Source organism: Amyelois transitella, chromosome 2, assembly GCF_032362555.1.
Source record: "Amyelois transitella isolate CPQ chromosome 2, ilAmyTran1.1, whole genome shotgun sequence".
NCBI classification, from domain to species: domain Eukaryota; kingdom Metazoa; phylum Arthropoda; class Insecta; order Lepidoptera; family Pyralidae; genus Amyelois; species Amyelois transitella.
Genome location: NC_083505.1, coordinates 4,457,566 through 4,478,696, shown reverse-complemented (window position 1 = coordinate 4,478,696; position 21,131 = coordinate 4,457,566). Strand labels below are relative to the sequence as shown.

The 21,131-nt window shown below is 39.7% G+C and overlaps 1 protein-coding gene across 3 annotated transcripts in view; it reads right to left on the bottom strand.

Moving 5' to 3' along the window:
* Position 1: 1 nt before the first annotated feature.
* Positions 2-21,131, bottom strand: part of LOC106143137 (fibronectin type-III domain-containing protein 3A) — a 51,881-nt gene continuing 30,751 nt past the window's right edge. For 2 of the 3 annotated variants that reach the window (XM_013345144.2, XM_060946123.1), the window contains exons 2-12: positions 14,190-14,427; positions 10,336-10,496; positions 8,124-8,322; positions 7,295-7,491; positions 6,751-6,911; positions 6,057-6,303; positions 5,239-5,808; positions 4,764-5,034; positions 3,696-4,612; positions 3,200-3,394; positions 2-2,825 (exon numbers count right to left, since the gene is read on the bottom strand). In XM_013345144.2, the coding sequence (XP_013200598.1) occupies positions 2,532-2,825; positions 3,200-3,394; positions 3,696-4,612; positions 4,764-5,034; positions 5,239-5,808; positions 6,057-6,303; positions 6,751-6,911; positions 7,295-7,491; positions 8,124-8,322; positions 10,336-10,496; positions 14,190-14,358 (3,381 nt within the window). In that variant the 5' untranslated portion in view covers positions 14,359-14,427 and the 3' untranslated portion in view covers positions 2-2,531. Of the gene's footprint in view, positions 2,826-3,199; positions 3,395-3,695; positions 4,613-4,763; positions 5,035-5,238; positions 5,809-6,056; positions 6,304-6,750; positions 6,912-7,294; positions 7,492-8,123; positions 8,323-8,556; positions 8,774-10,335; positions 10,497-14,189; positions 14,428-21,131 lie in introns of those variants that run through there. The other variant, XM_060946158.1, reaches the window with a different exon arrangement.

The following is a 21,131-nucleotide window of genomic DNA, read 5'->3' as shown; positions in this document are numbered from 1 at the left end:
ATTCATCGTACACAAAATATAGTTTTATTGATATATTCATATTTAATAAATTGTATACATAACATCATCAAATATTATATTATAAACATATACATTTCGTTATACGTTACTTATTCAAACACAAATACAATATGAGATGTTATCCCCGTTAATCATACTTCTCATTAATTTAAAACGTTTAGTCTCAACACGTATAGTATATTTTCCCATTGTCATACAATATGTTCAGTGTCTAAACACGCCTCTTGTGAAGCTCTTTAGGATCAGATTTATTTACATATTCAATATAAAAGCAAGATGTACATTCAATAGTCGTAAAATTCGTTAGGCCTATTTACAAGTGGAATATAGTTGGAATGCTTGACTGTAGTACTTTTAGCAGTGACCGGTGTAGACGGGTAAATATTAGGAACATTAGATTCCTTCATTGTTGCGTAAAGATTCGTTACACTTCTAAAATAAATATTATATTAAGCCATTAAAATAAATAAATTGTTAATTGCACATCATTATTATGAAATTTTGAAAATAATATAACTTTATAATAACATAGTAGTGAAGCTCTGCTTACTACTTCGCCTTGCGGAATGAGGCACGCAGTGAATTTAACGCAGACTGCAGAAACGAGTACAACAAGGCGAAACGCTTATCTCGAAACAGAAGCAACGCGTACCCTAGGAATGTCTCCGATAACAATAATAAAGTTATAGAAAGAAAAGATTAAGCTGATCACAGAAGTAAATATTAAATATTTACGAAGTTTATTTAACATATGTACGTACGGTAATCTCGTATATAATATAAGTAAGACACCAACACGATTATTACCTAACAATGGTTCGAATATAATCATTGAATGCAGAGGCCTATGTGACAATGATAATACTCAATGTAATTACGTTATATAATAATATTTCCAGAAATCTGACACATTAACTAGTGAGTAATAAGATATACTAAAACATCAATGTTTAAAATGGAAATCTCATACAACGGCATGACAATTACTACTAACTTTCAATAAAACATATAATTAATAAAGATACTTTGCTTATCTAAAAACGAAATTCATTTAGAATAATATTTATATGTATATGGAAATCAGTTAACAATTTTCTAATAATGTTATTAAAGTAACAAACACCAATAAGAGATTAATAACTATATCTTTTTTTTTCGAAGTGCCTCTTGGACAGCCTTCTTTAGTTTACTTCAATGACAATTCCATATTTAGCGCCGGGTGGTAACAATCTCAAAAAGTCGTTATCTCTACAATTTAATAAACAATTAATCTATTCATTATATTATGTCATTCATAAAAGGTCATTTTCTATGAATAAAAACAAATCGACCATATAATATGATTAGTTACATCAATATTATTCAAATAAGCATTTGGAGTATATAAAATCGGATTGTATTTGTTTGAGCGGTCTGTGCTGGGCACGCGACGGCAGCTGAAGTAAAAAAAATACCAAAATATAAGAGACTGACGTCTTAACCCGAATCTCAGATGTCAGTCTGCCGGTACAGTTTTGTACCAGCCTTGACTCGCATGTTGCCACATGATAGGCCGTATCTTCCCAGTAAAGTCAGCATGAACAGCACAAAATACAGCTAATGTCAAAAGTGTTATGAAAGCGTTTTGAAACATTTCTATAAACAAAGCAGTTACTTGTAAAATCAGTCTCATTCGCATAAGGAAGTGATCACAGCACACACACTGGAAACTCGTTGCAGGCGAGGGACCAGGCCCCTCTTAACAGAATTTTAATAATAGAGCACCTTGTTTACTAATTTCTTATACTTAATCCTGATAAAAAACATGCAACAGACTTGAATGATTTTATAAAATATATCTAATGTATGGAAAACATACAAGAGTCGAGTATACTAATAAAATATTGGAAGTACACTTTTATATAACTATACAAAATATTACCATATATATAAATAAATAAAATTACTCTCGTCGCTTCAGAAAACAAATGAAATAACAAGTTGCAGAGAGACTAGATAATGAAGATTTATGAAAGTTTACGAGATATAACATACAGATAGAAATAAACACTTCCATCATAACATGTTTTATTTATATTTAAAATATTAGCTTGTTCACACATACAGACGTTTCTCATGCACAAAGGTATTACAGTATTGACAGTAATATTTGAAACACCGATATACCGATTACAAAAGGCGCGTCGGGCGTGAGCCCCCGCGGCTGTAAATCTAGCTACGACAAAAATAGATTCGCGCCGTCCTCGACCGCAACGACACGTGAGCATCTTCATTTCATTACACATTACCACTATCGTATCAAAAAAGGTACACAAAATAAGATTCCTTCCGGCGGCACTTCACTCGATATGATATCTACATAATATGTACATATAAATAATTAACATTTCTGCGGGACGTAGCGGAGCGACGTTCGGGGAGCCCCTCTCCCCTCCAACATGAGGAGCGACGGCGGCGGCGGCGACTTAAAGCAGCGCCAGAGCGCGCGGGCGCGCCGCCACGAGCGCGCGTCACGGGCGCGGCTCCACCAGCCGCTGCACCAGCACGGCCACCAGCACGGCCAGCATGAGGAAGCCGGCCGCCATCAGCAGCGCCACCTGCCGCGGCGACAGCGCGCGGCCGGCGGCGGCGCCCGAGCCGCGCGCGCGCCGCGGCCGCGCCGGCGCCGCCGCGGGCACCGCCAGCCGCGCCGCGCCCGACCACGCGCTGGCCAGCCCGCCGCGCACCGCCATCACGCGCACCAGGTACTCCGCGCCCGCCTCCAGCTCCTCCAGTTGGAATTGGTTCTCGCTGCCGGCGTACACCTATGGATACAATAAAAAACATTTATTGGACAATGAAAATTGACAGTTTACGTTCTAAAGAGCGTAATAAGTTGAACAAAGCCGTGTGGTATAGTTTCAGCCGAATGAAATACAACTGCGCTTAGCATATCAGTGGACGTCATAAAATGAGACTTTAAGATGTCTACTTTCAAAAGCGACAGTAATTTCTATATGGACGTCTTCAAGACCTATCTAATTAGTGATCTCATCAAATGACAGATTATACAGTGAAGCACTAGATTTGAAACAAGAATGCCATCTAAAAGGAACACTACACATTCAAAACCAAGATGCACACCTAGCAAACACAGCACACAGAAATGGCAACTTTAATTCTAAATTCAAATGTTGACCTGTTTGTAGACGGAATCCTTAGCCTTGGCGCACTGCAGCACATACTCGGCATGGTCGAGCGCGTCCCAGGCGACGAGCGCGGCGCGGGGGGCGGGCTGCAGCGCGGGCGGGCGCGGCGCGGGCGGCGGCGCGGGCGGCGTGCTCCACGACGCGGGGGACGACCAGCCGCCGCGGCCGCCGCGGTCGTCGCTCGCCTGTAGAACACATTGATTTGTTCAATAAATTAATCTTCATAATCTTTTTAGGTTAGCTCTTTTATTAAAGGATATCTATTGATTTCTACAAAAAATAATATGCAAGTTGTATAAGTCTCTATCCTCTTGGCGTTAGACCTCCCTGAGATCTAGTCCCTACCTACTGATCATAATCCCGTTGCAAGTCAGTCGCTCATGAAGGGACGTCTGCCAGACTTTCGCGACCTTGCAGAAAAACCTTTCTACGCTAAGTTCAAGGTTACACATTAACTAAGACTGTTAATTAATAAAAAATATGTACCTGTATCCGAAACGTGTAGGAAGTCGCCTCGCGCAACTTCTTCACTTTACAAGAGCGCGCCGAACCGCGGTACACGTGGCGGAACTCGCGGCCGTCGGGCCCGCGCATTTCCACGCAGTACTGCGCGCCCTCCGACGAACTGTTCCACTCCAGCTTCAAGTAGTTGTGCGCCGCTAGAGCCAAGCGGAGTTCCGGCGGAGAAGGAGGCGTAGGCCGCGTGGCCGCACGAGCCTCCTCCGACCACTCGCCCAGCCCCAGCTCGTTCAAGGCCGCCACGCGCACGCGGTACACCGTATCCGGAGCCAACTCTTCGACGATCCGCTCCGGCGTCGGCCCCTCCGTCTCGAACGACGAGCTGTCCACTTCGACGCGGTATTTCAGTATCTCCGCGCCGTGGTCGGCAGGCGTCCGCCAGTACAGACGCAAACTATCGGCGGTCGCTTCGTGTCGCAGCCCGGTGGGAGCCGCGGGTGGCGCTCGCGGGGTGAACACATCTTTAACGCACGACCAGGCCCCCCGGCCGGCGGAGTTGGTGGCGCACACCCGGAAGAAGTACGGCGAGAACGGAGTGAGCTTGGTGACGACGCAGGTGGTGCCAGCGCCGCGGTAGACTTCAGCGAACGCGTCGTCGACGTTGGAAACGCTCATCTCGAGGCGGTAGTCAATGATTGGCGCTCCGTTGTCTGGTGGGGAGGTCCACTCGAGGCAGGCCTCGTGCGGAGATTGGACGCAGGCGAGCGGCGTGGGCGGGGCGTCGGGCGGGGCGGGCGCGGTAGTGCACACGAGGGCGGGGGAGGGGGGCCCGGCGCCCACGGTGTTGCAGGCGGTCACCCATACGCGGTAGCGGCGTCCCGGCGTCAGGTCCCGGACCACGCACTCCGGTGTTAGGCCCGTGTACGCTACGCGAGGTGGACCATCTGAAAGCAATTGTATTATTTCAAAAGGTGAACTTATGAAAAAAAGTAACGAAAAGTTATGATTGATGGGTTGGAATCTGTAAGTATATTCTAATTCAGTAGTAACATGTCGCTTGCACGTCGTCGTTATCAATGCCGGTGACGCACTCACCTCCATCCTCTCCTTCAGCGATCTCGACGCGGTACTCGGTGACGGGCGTGCCGCCGAGGCAGGCGGGCGGGCGCCAGCGCAGCGCCAGCAGCGAGGCGCGCGGCGCGGCGGCCAGCTCGGGCGCGGGCGCGGCGGCGGGCGGCGCGGGCTCGGTGCGCAGCGTCTCGGCGGCGGACCACTCGCTGGCGCCGGCCGCGCTGGCGCAGCGCACGCGGGCGCGGTACGTGGTGCCGGGCTGCAGGCGCTCGCAGTGGGCTTCGCGCTCGGGACCCTGTGCCAAATAAATGTATTATAAATTAACATTAATGTTAACCTTCTTTGTCTATACATATTTGTTCTTGTAGTTTCAATTAGCTTAGCAATTGATTGCTAAGTAAGCTTTACTATGGGTTTAACATATTCATCATTATCCTGGTTCCAGGCACATCACTTTGCAAATCAATTAGAAAAAGATTTTTATTTAAAACATCCGTACCTGGTAAGCTGGGCGATATCCTTCCCCGCCGTCGATCTCCAAGGTGTATGACGAAACAGCGGCGCCCCCGTCATCCGCCGGCGGCTCCCAACGGAGGCGGAAAGCCCGCGAATGGATCTTCCCGCGCGAAGTCGGCCTGCCCGGAGCGCCAGGCCGCTCGGGCAACGTGCGATACGCCACTTCCGTCGACCAGGGGCCCTGCCCGCCGGTGGTCTCGCATCGCAGTCGGAATCTGTATTCAGTAGCTCTTCGTAGACCGGCGCATACGTAACCTCGATCCGGACCAGAGTATACCGGAAGGAAGCCGTGTCCGCGGGTGGCGTCATCCATTTGCAGGACGAACTCTTCATCGTTGCGGCGGTCCCAGGCCAATGTGAGGGCGGTGGCGGAGGCGGTGCGCAGGGTGGGGGGCGCGGGCGCGGGGGGAGGGGAGCCGGCGGTCCACTCTACGACCTCCTCGCTCCACTCGCCGCGGCCGCACTCGTTAACGGCCGCGATCCGGAAGCGGTACTTGGTCTGCGGTCGCAGATTGTTGACGGTGTGCTGCTTAGTACGCGGCTTGAAAAGCTCCTGAAAACAAATATTAACATCAAATTATTGCTACCGAAAGTGCATGAAACCATGAAAGTTTTCAAAAAAATTGTTACTTAAAATAACAAAAATTTTTCATTTAACACATCATAGCGTAATAAGCATAGATCGGAATAGGTAGATTCATTTTATGTACTTACTACAATTTACATGAACGAAGTCATGGGAAAACAGCTACCACTAATATATTCTTCATCTCACTTGTAAAAAATTCATTAAAATAATACCTGGAATCCTTCCCCGCTGTCCATTTCCAGTACATAATGTAGTATACGCGCGCCGTTGTCAGCTGCCGCGTTCCACCGCAGCTGCAACATGTTGCGCGCGCGCTGCGTGACGCGCGGCGGCGGCGCGGCGGCGGGCGGGGCGGCGGGCGCGCGGAACGTCGCAGCGTCGCTGGCCGCGCCGGTCAGGGAACCCGCCCGGATTTGGAGGCACACTGAGTACTCGCACCCGGGGCGGAGGTCGCGGACGCTGCAAATTATAATGACACATTTAGGAGTGTACGGAAGTAAGTGGAAGGCAGATTCCGGACCCCGAAACACTTCTGTGGAGGGTACAACCGGGAACACGCAGAGATGAGAGAGAGAGAGACAGAATTTTGCTACTAGCTCAGGCTACAGTTTGAAATAACGGACATACAAGTAAAAAAAATTAGGGGGAGAGACATTTCCTTCAACTTTTTTTCCAGGTTGTCCTTAAAAGGCATTTGTGCCTATAATATATCCCATATTATAGGCAAAATCAAGTTAAAATAAAGACGACTATAACACCAACATAGGTGTGTTGTTTTGTTGCCATTTGAAGTCATTTGAAGTATTTATTAAAATTATTTCCAAGGTAGATTTCAGTAGTCACAGACGCTATGAAACGTAATTACAGTACGTAGATTTCTACAGAAAAATCGCCTATACAACTCACCGACAAGACAGCGAGGGCCCGCTATAGATGGCCTTGTACCGCTTGACGTCCCGGTCGCCGAGCAGCAGGTCGTACGTCAGCTCCAAGTTGGGCAGCGTCACGCCCTCGGGGTGCGGCGAGTTCCACTGCACTAGCGCGCTGGTCGGGGTTATGTCGCTCACCTGTAGTCAAAAGTTAACAAACAATGGTGAAAATTTTAAGTTTAAAATATGCATCATTTACTTTTTTATGCTATATCATATCGATTGTATTTCATATTGAGACAAAATAATAAGGTATAGTGAGTGCAGAGTTGTGTTGGTAAGAAAGGAATCCTAGCTTAAACTGAAACTTGACTTACTTTTAAGTATTGGTCACAGGTCAAATTGGGAGGAATACCAGGAGGATGATATTTTATAAGTTTCTCAAGATTACTTCCAAAATTATGTTTCTATCATCAGAATTTAAAACACTATTACATTGCTCTTAAGGATGCATTGTTAACCTGTAGGATTTGTCGTACATAATATTATGTATAATGAATAAAATGATATGTCATTATTACCTGCGGCGTCCTCGTAGCGGAGAGCAGGTCGAGTATGGCCTGCATGTCGTTCTCGTCGTCGCCCTGCACGGACGCGCCGGCGGAGGAGCCCTCGCCCTCGGACCAGGCGCCCGAGGACGCGCCGCCGCTGCCTCCGCCGCGCCCGTTCAGCTCCTTGCGCGGGGACAGCGACGGGGTACTCGCGCCCGAGTTCACCTCTGATAAATTATAGACAAGTTTAAAACAACCAATCCATATCCTACTTAATTTATAAAGTACAAAATATTGAGACCTTTGAATTGAACAAATATGATTTTAAATGGAATATGCTGTACATTAAAGGCGGACCCCAGACATCGAAACACTTCTGTGGAGGGTGCAACCTTGAACACAGAGATGAGAGAGAGAGAGCTGTACATTACGGAGATATATCAGACTAAAGGCTTTTTTCTTGAAATTTGCATAGGATCAAAACCTCACATTAAAGCATAGTTTTCCAAGCAATTTTTATTTTTGTAGTTTAATGTTTATTATTATTTACTGGCTTGTAAAATATATAAGAATGGAGACATACATTAAATATTTTATAGTGATTTCAAATTTATTGTATGTGTGAATAACTCTTTACTGTAAATTATTAATGTGTATTTTATTATGCAGTAAAGAGAAATAAAAATATATATAATTATAAATGGAATATCAAATTAAAAATAATTTTATTAACCTTTAAAAAAGAGAAATAAGAGTTTTATTAAATAGAATTGGTAAAATATACACAAGGGTGAAGATGGTTATTTATTCAACTAACTAACTGTAAGAACACAAAATCAGGTATTTAAAGAAGTCTCACCTATCCCATTATTTCTATTGGCCTGCTTCCGGTCCAGTTTCTGCTTGAGTTTGGTGTACCTCTGCTGCGTCCGCTCATCTTTCTGGTACACGGCAGGTGGTGGGGAGTGCTGCATGTGGTGGGGAGGTACATGGTGGTAATGAGGTGGGTAACCCGCACTGTAGAAGTGTTGTGGGCCGCCAGCACCATTTGTTGGTCCCTGGAATATAAAATTCAGTTCTTATTATCTAGTAATTACTTAGTGTAACTCTTGTATTTGTCGGGAATTCACCATTTTCAAATGTAAAGCAAACAAACAACCATCCACCACTTAATATGTATTCAGAACATATAAAATAACAGGTACCCTTTAGTTTGGATGTTGTTATGACCATATCAGAGATAAATTATGTTTTTATCAATAAGGTATGTATGCTTCGACAAATCTACTGACCTTTGCCTCTTTTGATTTTGGAACATCAGCATTCTTTTTAGGTTCTAAAGGACTTAGTTCCTCCATATTAAAATATTATTCTAGACTACAAGCTGTATTCTGTGGCAGTGACTGCCACGTACCGCCAACTCGGCGTTGATAACACGCGCGGCCACAATCGCACTCGTTATAACGTCACCGCGATCAGATTAACACTGAACAAAACAGTAGTATTTCAACTACAGTGTATACTTAAAATAGTTGGTTAATTCGCGGGCTGCGAAAAGCAAATGGTTTATTCAATTTCACGCAAAACTAACGTCCCCACCGGATATTATTTGAACAGAAGGTGCTTGTATTGCAGGTACGGGTATACTTAAAATAGTTGGTTAATTCGCGGGCTGCGAAAAAGCAAATGGTTTATTCAATTTCACGCAAAACTAACGTCCCCACCGGATATTATTTGAACAGAAGGTGCTTGTATTGCAGGTACGGTGAAACAAAGTAAATATTAATTAAACCGGGCTTGCGAAGATTGTAAGAATCGGCATGAACTGAAATACGAGTTTTTAATGTATGTAAATCAATATTTTATTTTTCACATTACTTTTGAGAACACAGTATCGAAGAACAAAATAGTAAATATTCCAACACTTCCAGCTGGTTTACTCTTTCAGCATAATATTTAACGTCGTAAAGATAAGCAAAGTTACAACTGTAAATCAATTTTAGAATTGTTTTGCATTCATCTACGGATTTCAGTGATTAAATTTTTGGAAAAGAATACAGCTTTCCAACAAGAATCAACACAAACAAAACAAACCAAGCCAAACAAACCTGTGATAGCTAGACATTGTCAAAAAGACTTCTGTCAAAGTCAAACTTAGTATGAAATCAAACAACTTTTTTTGAAATATCGGTCCTCGGTATCAGCCCTACAAGGCCTAATGAATACCACTCAAAGTTTATAAAGAGGATAATGTACCTTGTATGAAAAATACTACTCACCTATTCGATTTTTTCTCTCCTAAAGCCTGAATCTGAATATCCGTTAAGCACGAATAAGCGTAAAAAATAAAATTTGAGATTCAATGTTTTCCTAATAAGAGTAAAAATGTAAAACTATGCCTTTGGCGGGCCGCTGAACTAAAAAGGTAATTGCGAACTAGTTTACGACAACATCCGTTCAGATAACACACGGTGAGCAAGCAAGTAAATAAACAGTCATATGCTGAAATAACCAAATAGAAAAAATCTTAAAAGGTTAGTATTTGTACCCTGTAGCACCCTGTAGCTAAACTGATATTTTGCAAGGAATACAGAAACTGCCGGATAAGTCCGATAGCCTCCAAATATGATCATCCCAACATTATATTTAAAAAAATCTGAACGCACAATTTGCTACATTTATAGTCGATCGGGTGACTGGTTGGTGACTGTTTTACATTATATTAGTCACTTACACATATAAAAGTTAACTTTAATTTTGAAATTGGTTCGACATCCACATATGTTTGTGGATTACACCTATATGTCGGTAGGGTGGACGTGGTCCAGAGAATCCTAGCTAGTCCAAGAAAATCAATGTCCACGTCTTGAAAACTATTATTTGAACAGCTTGGTAGTCTATTCAGGAAGTTTGTTAAGGCATATTTCCTAGCAACTCATTTTTCTATATCTTCAGTTATCCGAAGTAATTGAAGGCGAGAGTCAATGAGACAATGCCTTGTCAACTTTAGAGATTAAGGGGGCTGATAAAAAAGTTTACAGATAGTTTCAAAACAATTTATAATCACTTACATAAGGGTGGGGCGGTTGATGATGCGGAGGCGGTTGGTGATGAGGCGGCTGGTGGTGGGGCGGCTGGTGGTGCTGGGGGTGGTGAGGGTGTGGGTGCGGTGCCACGAGGTAGTCCATCACTTGCGGCATCAGCTGCGGCATCGTTACCACAGGCATGCCACCTGGAATTTATTTATTTGCTTTTTAATCATTGTCAAGTAAAGTAGCGAAAACCCGCTATCTTGTTAAAAGCGATCTTTACTCTCTCTATAATAATCACGAATTTTGGGGCATTGGATCTACATTTCGACATTTCTATACTGTAGACTAGGCACCATTGGCACAGACGGAAAACTTATTGATTGACTAAAGCCTATTGCTTAAAGCGGAAAGAGCCAAGTTCTGTACCAGGATTTAATTTGGGGAAAAAGAATTAAAATAACCACTACATATTCTATCTATCATAAAATCTAACAACTGAACGTGGCCTGTCACTCTTTTAAGCCTGCTGGCTCTATCTACCCCGCAATGGATATAGACGTGATTATATGAATTAATAAATAACTATTACCTACAACAAAGTTTTATTTACCCTAAAAATACCTATAATGATTTATATCTTTGATAATGATCCTTGGCATTTTAAACCCTAAAAACTTAAAAAATAAATAAAAATAAAAACAAGCATGTAACGGATTTAAGTGATAATGATGCAAGTATGTACCTAGCTACATACTCATATAAAGATATGTGTAGATAATTACGATAATGGTCTGTCTCTACCTTGCTTGTAACAATACTGTTTACATCACTGTTATCTTATCAGCAAGATAATATTTGTTTGTGATGTTACGACTGCGTTCTGTAATAGATAGATACACCTAGGTGCAGCTTTAAGCTGGCCTACTTACTTTAAAACAGTAAATAACGTAAAATATAAGGATTATTTCAGTAGAGTTGTTCTAGCATTCAAAAATTTTAAACATTAGATAGGTACGCATAACCTCAAAGAAGAAGAACAGAACAGAAAAATCAAGCTGAATATAAAATAAAATTGTAAAAAGCTTATAATAAGTGAAGTATATACATACAACTTGGCAAAAGCAGAGTTAGTACTAAAACAGTTGTATTATTGTGTCTTACCATTGTGTCTGACCAGATACTACTTTATTAGATATCATAGTAGGTACAGGTTACCCTATTCCATATGACTGAATCATCTTTCCCAATCTTACATTTAAGTATTTATTTATAAAAAATACAGAAATAATCTATATGTAGGTAAATATTAATCTCATCCAGGATCGGGGTGAGATTATAAACACGATCCAGAAGTGGGAAAGTTAAGTATTTACTGACAAGTGTGACTTTTAAAGAGGAACTAAGGTACTGTATATTCTATATGATGACATGCTGTTGAAACTCAATTTCCTCAACGTCAGTGACCCCGAACGACTCAATAACATCGTAAAAAGCTGCATGCATGGTTTTCTATGGAGATGATGGCGGCCTTGTCGCGGCGGCGAGCGCGTCACGGGCGGCTGACTCTTGCTTTATTTTGACATCAACGGATCAAAACAACTAAAGAACAGAATTAACGTCTTATTTATTGTTTCTACTTTGTTTACCTCTTGCATTTTTCCCTGTTTAAGCCATAATATTTCTTTGACTTTGATGAGGACTTTTGGTATACAGGACATCCTTTTACGTTATTCTGCCTTCTTATTATTAATACATAGACTGACTACCTTGTAATTTCCAAAATTTCATGAAAATTCAGTCTCAGTTCAGATAATCAATCGTCTCGTAATTATCTTTTTCTAGCTGTCAACAAAGAGGGTAATGTTGAATAATAGGAGGCGGTATGAAGATTCTTTGCACCTCACTGGTTATATGGTAGTGATACGAAATTACATGAAGTATCATATCTGTTTTGAAAATAATTTATGCTGCCGGTTCCGGCCCGTAAGCCTGTGGTTATGAATGAACGTGTTTTGTGCATTCGTAGAAATCGCTTTTTGTGGATCATCCAGGGTACACTGACAGCGGAAACATGCGCCATGTTTAAGAGGCCTCTACAGTAAATAAATAAAAAACTAAGACTGATCGCGATTAACTTCACAGTTATGGCATGTAGCCTTACTTAGTATCTATCTAAGTACTTAATAATAACTCCAGAGAAGTTACATGGAATTTTAGGCAATCATAAGAACATGTAACAAGCAAAGTGCGTTCCGTTATTTTAAATGAAATAAAATTACAGGCAACATGGAAATAAAAGCAATGAGTCAGGAATTTACCTAACTAACATCATTCATACGTATATGATTATAAGAGTATGTATAGGCTGTAGTTGCAATATAAACTTCTCATTAATTCTACACATCATATTTAGGTTATTTCTCTTTGTCACATTCCTGCGCGTTTCTTTTTCTTCTATCCGACGGTCCAGCAGCAGCGCCTACAACCGAAGGCTATATTACACCTATCTATAGGTAGGTAGGGTTACAATATCAACTTCTAATGAATTCTAAAAAACCCTAAATTCTTATGGCCGTGTGGTTCCCGGCACTTTGGTATAGGACCACTCTATCTCTTTCCCACGGAAGTCGTAAAAGGCGACAAAGGGATAGGCTAATTAATACACTTGGGATTTTTCTTTAAGGCAATTGGCTAACAATCTGTCATTATTTGAATCTCAATTCCATCATTAAGCCATATAATGTAGGTACAGCTGAAAGTGGTCTTTCAGTGTTATCAAGACAGTTAGCTCAGTCTACCCCTCAAGAGATATAGACGTAATTATAATATCCATTTTCCTTCATCCGAGGTCCCAGCACCAGCACCTACAACCGCAGACTTGCGCAACCGCTCGGAATCCCACGAGGGCCTTGAAGTCTTTGTTTCCACTCCGAGTAAAAGGGTTTTCTCGGCGCATTTCGTTACCTCTGACACGATTCTTAATGAATGCGGTTTGTTGATCTCCTTTTTTGTTGTGTTGCTTGTCTAACACTAAATTAGTATGATTATATTTCAATGAGAAAATTCTTCTGAAATCTTTTGTTATTGTATTTTTATTTTACAGTGCAATGGATTTGAGTTTGTTGCCCTAACCTCAGGCTTGACGAAGCCGATTATCTAGCATTCTTGAATGCTTAATTCTTTATTTTATTTACTTAACTACTTGAATGCCTGTCGTACAAAGGTAACCTGCTATACCGAACCGAATGTTTTAAATCATGTTTAGTTGTTCTTTACTTAAAAATAAATGGTACATAATATTATAACTGGCATTTAAAACTAAAATAGTTCCCATAAATCATAAAATAAAACATTCTCATGATATTCCGCTTAACATTTATTAGATGTCGTAAATACGTCATGAATGCAAGAACGCTTTAAATAGTTTACAGCTCATAAAATGCGAAAGTTATCTTACATAATTACATTAGCAATTTAACTTATTTTCATTGCATTTATAAATACCTTTACCCACCTTAGATAGTATAACTTATTTAAAACAAAAAATATACTGGTTGTGATTTTTGTGAATTTGTGAACATCACAGTTCACTTGGACCCGATTCTACTTAAAACTCGCATTTTCAAATGCAAATACACACCTAACATAGTCTGCACATTTTCAGAAATTCAGACAGAACGTCTATTGTTGCGATTGTTCTCGACTGTCTGATACATAAATGGGTTCCCTACATAATAAAACATACATAAATGAATTAATCGCTTTTCCTTCACTTCCACTATCTTCTACTTTTATAGGATTCCACTCTTTAAATTCTGATCATGATATGTCTACAGAAATACCTTTATAATTTAATCTTGAAACACATTAAAGTCGACATTTATTCCACTCACCATACTCTGCGTGCACAGTGCACATATGGGGGTGTTGTGGGTGCTGCTGTGGATGCGGGCACATCTCCTGCGGCACGTAATAGGGCTCCGGAGGGTAGTACTCGCCGTAGTAGCCGTCGGCCGGGCCTCCGCTGCCCGGGCCGCCCTCCGCCACGCCCACGCCAACCATCGCGCCTTTAGCAGCGCATGGCACGCGGGTCGCGCCGCATGCGCTGCGCTACACGCCACGAGGGTTACTCTGTAACAAACAGATTTAATTGTTAATATTTGATTCTGTTCTAAGCCTTGTAGATAGAAGGTGTATCACAGTCGATCATCTATTATTTGATATTATGAAAACTCAAGAGACGGAATGAGTTATTAGCGTGATTATATGTTATGTTATATTGCATTAACAAACTTATTTTTCTCTGTTTGCGTTATTGGACAAAACTTAATATTGGCATTTACCCGAGTAAAAAAATTCTGCACCGTAGCCATAAATAAATATTTGTCAGGTCTTTTGTAGTTCTATATCTGTGATGACGTCAATGCATGCCAATTAATTCCATAAATGAAAACACGGTGCAATATCAAGCTGGGCAAACATATCTACATCGAATTATTATTTATAGGTATGTCAGCTTACACAATATTCATAGCAATTTAATAAAAATCCATTACCAACCTTAAAGTGATTTCCGCTTTTTTAGTATTGACCCAAGGCTAGAAATCGGACAAACATGTCATCTTCTTTACACAAATTAAGTGAAATCAGTCAATAGTGTTTTGATTAAATCGCTATCTTTATTGGAACTTTGAAGCTAATAAATGAGGATGATGAAAAACCAACTTTATGATGTCAACTGTCAAAGCTCGCACTAGCGCGAGTCTTGCTCAAGCCTAGCTTTGGAGGAAGGATAAGAATAGGGTTAGGTTCCACCAGCTAAATGACCCATAGCATTACGTTGTCTTATATGTTCAATTTATGCTATACAGTTTCTCACAAGAATAAGAAGAAACTATGGATTTGCTTGCTACGTTTCCTACAGAACTCTCTTGCTACCTCCACACTCATTACCCTTTTCATACATTTTTAACGATTACGGGTGCTATTTTTAAGGCATCAGTAATTTGGTCCTTTAAAGTTTGACAAGATCTAAATTACTTTACATGGAAATGGAAAGTGATAGTGAAGCAAGTGGAGCAGCTTCCGCAGCAAAAAAAAAAAACAGATTTTTAAACAAGCAAAAGAATTATTGCGGGTCGTCAACTTCACATAAAAAGTCAAAAACGTATGCAAGTTCTAGGTATCGGCATGGCCACATCGCATCCGCAACGCGTCGTGATCATTATTTGCGTTGTAAATGAACGCCGTCACTGCGCCTCACGAGTTAGTTCTGCGTGGCTGCTCCGCAATCTGTGTCAGCCACTCTAGCTCTTTATAGCAGGATACTAAAATACCTAGTGTTTGATGTGAAACCTTAAGTTCTTGGCGTATTCTCGTAATTATTGACACTTTATAACAGACTGAGCAATTCAAAAAGATCAGCCATTCCTGACGCGCTTTTTGTGAGGTGATTTTCTTTAAGAATTTTCAAACCAACCAAATTGCTAATACTTATTTAAAAATAACAATTTCATCGCGGACAGGAGGTAAAAACAATCAAATTCAACTGCTTTACAAAAGCAGCACGTGGTAAAAAAATATCAGTTTTGCAAAGACAGGAAATTATGGTTAGTTTCCTGCATAAGTCGAATAGTTTGAAATTCAAAGGCAACGCTTTGATGGCCGTTCTAGTGGCGGTGGTAATTAACCAAATGTGGGAGAGTTTTCGATTCATAGGGCTTTTAATAAATGTAAATCTTTACCAGTTCTTTATTGCATTTATTACTAGAAAGATTTGTAGAGAGAAATAAAAAGAACTGTCACTCCCGACGACTCTATATATAGTTAGTATTAAATATATCTATTACCTATAGAGTTCAGCCGTTACAAACAAAAACACCAACTTTTTCTCTTTATGTTTATAAGTTCGAAAAGTATTTCCTATATATTAGAGGTACCTTTGATGAGAAAATCTTGGTCATAGACAAAGTCACAGGTACATCCAGGACAAACACGCCGCTATGATGATAAAAAGTAGATTACTCATACAAATTACTATTTATTATTATTAAGTACTTTTTCTTATAACGGTTTAAATTTCTATCCAATAAAGATAATTTACAAACAAAAAAAAAACAAACAACGTACCTACTTCGCGAGCATTTTTACGAATTTACACGAAACGAATTTAAATTTTAGTATTTGAGTTAATAATTATTTCAGAAAATTATATTGACTCCTCATTGTATCGTTGGTTTACTAAATGGAGGTCTCTAATTTCTTATCGTCGCTGACCTCGTCCCAAATGCCTTCTTACTAGTTCAGATATCAAGGGGAATCCCGCAAGGAAATTCTTATATAGAATGCCTATTTGACTCCGATTTCCGCGAAACTAAAACACTGCAAGTCTGCAATGCAATGTCTGAACTGACTGTAACCGAATATGAATTGCTGAATAATTGAATATCCGGATCGAAAGTGTCGGTGTTGATTTTCTAATGAATTGCGAATATTTTAACACTATCTTATTACTAAGTTAAGGTAAGTAAGTACTCATAACACTTACTCGGTAAACTTGAAATAAGTACTTATACCAAGCGAGCACAAATAAGTTGAAAAGAATGGAACTTGTAATCTCTGATGATGGCAAGCTTAATACCTAAGTAAATAATTTTAAGGTATATTAATTTATAATAATATTATTTTATACAAATAAAATATATATTATCATCATAACTAATATTAGCCGTGTAGTTTCCGGCACTTTAGAAAAGAACCACTATATATTTCCCGTGGATCGTCTTAATAGGCGACTAAAGGAAAGGCTAACCTGTCACTATCTCAATCTCAATTCTTTCTTAAGCCATACACTTGAACGTGGCCTTCCAGTCTTTACGAGATTGTGAGCTCTGTCTACCCCGTAAGGGATAAAGACGTGACTATTTTTATGTATCATAAACCTTAGAAAATATCAAGACACATTTGCGAACGCGTAAATTTAGAATCTCACGTGTGTTCGTAAATGAATTGACAACACAACAGATAAAGAGCCGTTAAATTTACAATGTTTACTAACACGGTAACATGACCACAATATTTCACTGCTTAGGTATAATTAAACTTAGATTTATCAAATCACGTAATGAGTCAGAACGGAAGCGTTCGCACCTATCTCTACGGCCATAAAAGAACACAGCCGATATCGCTGCAAAATATGATAAGACACAAAAGTACAAACAAATAGTTATCGTGCTTAAATCAACTACATCCGCTATGAATTCTTTATGGGGAATTCCTTTTTCGATGACAAACTATTGCAAAATCCAAATGACAGCTTTAACCCAAGTGAATACCTAGTTATTTATTATGGACATTTTTATTAGAGAAATTCTGTCTTACATATAAAATGATAGTAAGTAGGTACTTATGTTTTGTATATACTTACTAAACGAGTACATTCTACTTTGTATTTTATTGATACAATAAGCTTAACCTATCTTAGATATTTCATTGAGGTTTTGTAATAAATTTAAAATACAAAAATAATTAAAAGGATATACCGTCAATGAACTGTTTATTTTAGTTACAAATGAATAAGTCAGTTGTGAATGTAACTTCTTACTTAGTTATAAATGGGACAAACATGAGTAATTGTATTATCATGACTCAACCATGACAGAATGAGTCCTTTCATGAATACCAAGGTGGGATACTGTTGTTCTCTAAATATAATGATGTTCAAAGTTAAACGCGCTTTTGTCCTTTAAATCTACAAAAAAAAAATCAGAGTAACATGATTTCAGGATAAATTGCTGATGAGTTTAAAGTTTGTAAAAAATATAACCGCACATGTGTACCTATCAAACCTTAAAAATGGATTATACCTAGACGATTCTAGATCATAATACTGAAACCAAGCGTACGTAACCCACTATCAATTGCCGTAGGATCTCGTTAAAAAAATCTTAAGTATACCTACTAGAATATCCTCGCGTTACAAATTGAAAACATTCGACGCACATTGTAGTTGATTCGAGCAAGACAATCACTCATCGCTCTCGATCGAGCTGAATTGGATAATCGTGGAGGTGCGCCTGCGCGGCATCTTACCGCCGGATCCTACTCGCGTTCTTATGTAAATAGGGTCGGCAGATGGATCGGTTCATGGCCACTATTGACGGGTGTCCACCGGTCAACAGGATCTTTTAATTACGAGACGATAAATAAGTCATTAATGCGTATTTTGTTTTCAGAATTTACGATTATCAAAACACACGCGTGAAAGTAGCGTTCGTGTTTACGTTGTTTTCTGTGTACTTTAATTACTTTAATTACTGTGTGATATTATATTATATTTTCGTAAGATCCTTATAGCTTACGCAAAGAGAGAAAATCGTTTCGGCGGGGCTCTCCCGTGCCCCCACACAATACTTAGTTGTTTTATATTTTACTGCGTAGGTACGCTTTTAAGTAACTGTATAAAATTCCTGATATCTGTCATCCTGTTCAAAGTTATTTAAAGGAAACATTTCAATAAAATTAAATCGAGTAGAAAAAGTTTCAATCACTTTTCTGTTGAATTTTGCGTGGGTGGACAAAACATCGCAAAGCTCCAGGAAGGTTGAGTTCGGAACGGGAGAGCTTTATTATAGGAGGTATACATACCTAAAGAGCTTATGAATGCTATTGTTAAGACTTCTTTCAAAGGCGATTACGAATGTTTTGACGTCGGCAGCCCGCAAAGTCTAAACTTGTCAGTAAAACATATTCTATGGTCCTATTGATTTCACGTTAGGTCATATCCAATTTAACGAATACCTACGTTTTTATTATTTTCCTATCGGCGATTGGCAATTGAAACGAACCATAATCTGGCCGCTGACGCACGTGCGCTCACGTCCGCCATCGATCCGGCAATTATGTGATAAAACCCAGCTTTGCCCAACACACACTAAACAAACATTTTTTTTTATTTAGTCAACCTAAATCGTCATAAGTCCTAAGCCCTCAAACGAAATAATAATTGTCACAAAATTTTGTATCGAGGTGTTATATAGATTATTACTTACCAATACCTTCGAGTTTCGTCGGAACACTAATAAAGACATCAGATTATGTATATTTAATATAAATTTACAAAGAAATGGATTTTGCCAAATTTGTCCTATTGTAATATTAAATGCCTATCTAATTATGTATGGAACTAACTTACCTACTTCGTTTTGTATTCTGCCTTACTCCCTTTCCTTAGAAACAACATTCACAACCACTTAATAAAAAATAGGCACGTTTATACACAATTTTTCTTGAAAGTTCTGCCTATCGTCTGTCCCGATGTATAAAAATGTACAAAAGGAAAAGGCGATCGTCTCGTTTGTGTTCTGAGAATCCATTACCATACCTAATGAGTCAGTAGCAGGAACTCGCATCTTGTATCGATGGCGGCCGCTACCGAACCTCTTGAGATACAATTTTATGATTTTGTCTTTGCACGTGTTCTTGAGAGAAGGGCGTGAGGTTACGAAACAAATAAAAACTGAACTTGAACTAAGTACTAGAAAGGAATCCACCTTATTAGAGTCATTGATTAAACAGATTAATAAATATAAATATTAACACAAAATTATCAAATAATAACTTTTTCTATAGAATAGTTTTTTAGCATCGCTATGCGTTTGTTTTGCAAAATGTTAATTTTTGGAGCACTAAATAAGAAGACAGTACGGAGAAATTTTGTTAGTTGTGTTTATTAGTTTACATATAACATACATTCAGTCTTTTCAAGACTGATGGCTCTATCTCCCCCGCAAGGGACATAGACGTGACCATATGTATGTATGCCTTCTTAATTGGTAACATCAGAGAGCCAGCGATCGCCCTGGAAGCTAAAACAGGCGCCGCCCGCCCACGACAGCGGGGGCGGCGCCCACGCGGTTACAATATGACACATTACATATTATTTTACTTTTTCTTATTGAAACTAACTCTTTCATCTCTGCGTGTTCCCGGTTTCACCCTCCACAGAGGTGTTTCGGGGCCCTAGGTCCGCCTATTGAAACCTTATTGAAACCAACTATAGGTTGGCAAAACTGTGTATGTTCTTGAAGAAAATACAAGGTGTAAGGTATTTTATTTATAAAGGTAAAGAAAAACACAAATATGAATAGGGTTTATTAGGGCATCAAAATCCGTTGTAAAGTTTTAAAGATATTAAGCATACATACATACAAAGGGACAGATGCGGGAAGCTTCTTTGCTTTATACTGTGTAGTGATAGTGATGTTGAACAGATTGTTTAATTTCCTTTCCCTTTTGTCAAAAACCCTTTAAATTCTAAAGTAAACGTTTATGGTTCTTCTATTTTATGAATCTCGAAGGACATAAGAAAAACGAAAACAAAACACATCTAACAAATCTAAAGGCAGTCTATCAACATTTTCATTATCAGGTACGAATACTCCTCATCAGTATGTTTCGTAACAAAGTCAACTACATATAAAAATATACATCTAATTTACTTTATCCAGTAATATGTTATTTGAAACATCCTCGGGTTTAACAAGATATTATATTAAAGTTCATCCGTAGGAAATCCCATACATAGGGTTCCTGTGGGCGTCATAATTTACGGTAACAGCTCAATATTTTCATAAAGCCTGTAAGGACTCATGAATTATTAATGAACTCATTTGATTGCCATAGATAATTATAGCTTCTGAATTGATTACAAAAATATATATGTACAACAATAGGAACCAAGCTTAGCTTTTTAACTTACACTTAATTTGTTCTTAGTTTTATTGTTGATTCGAATTTCAATTCCATCATAAAGCATACGTGGCCTTTCAGTCTTT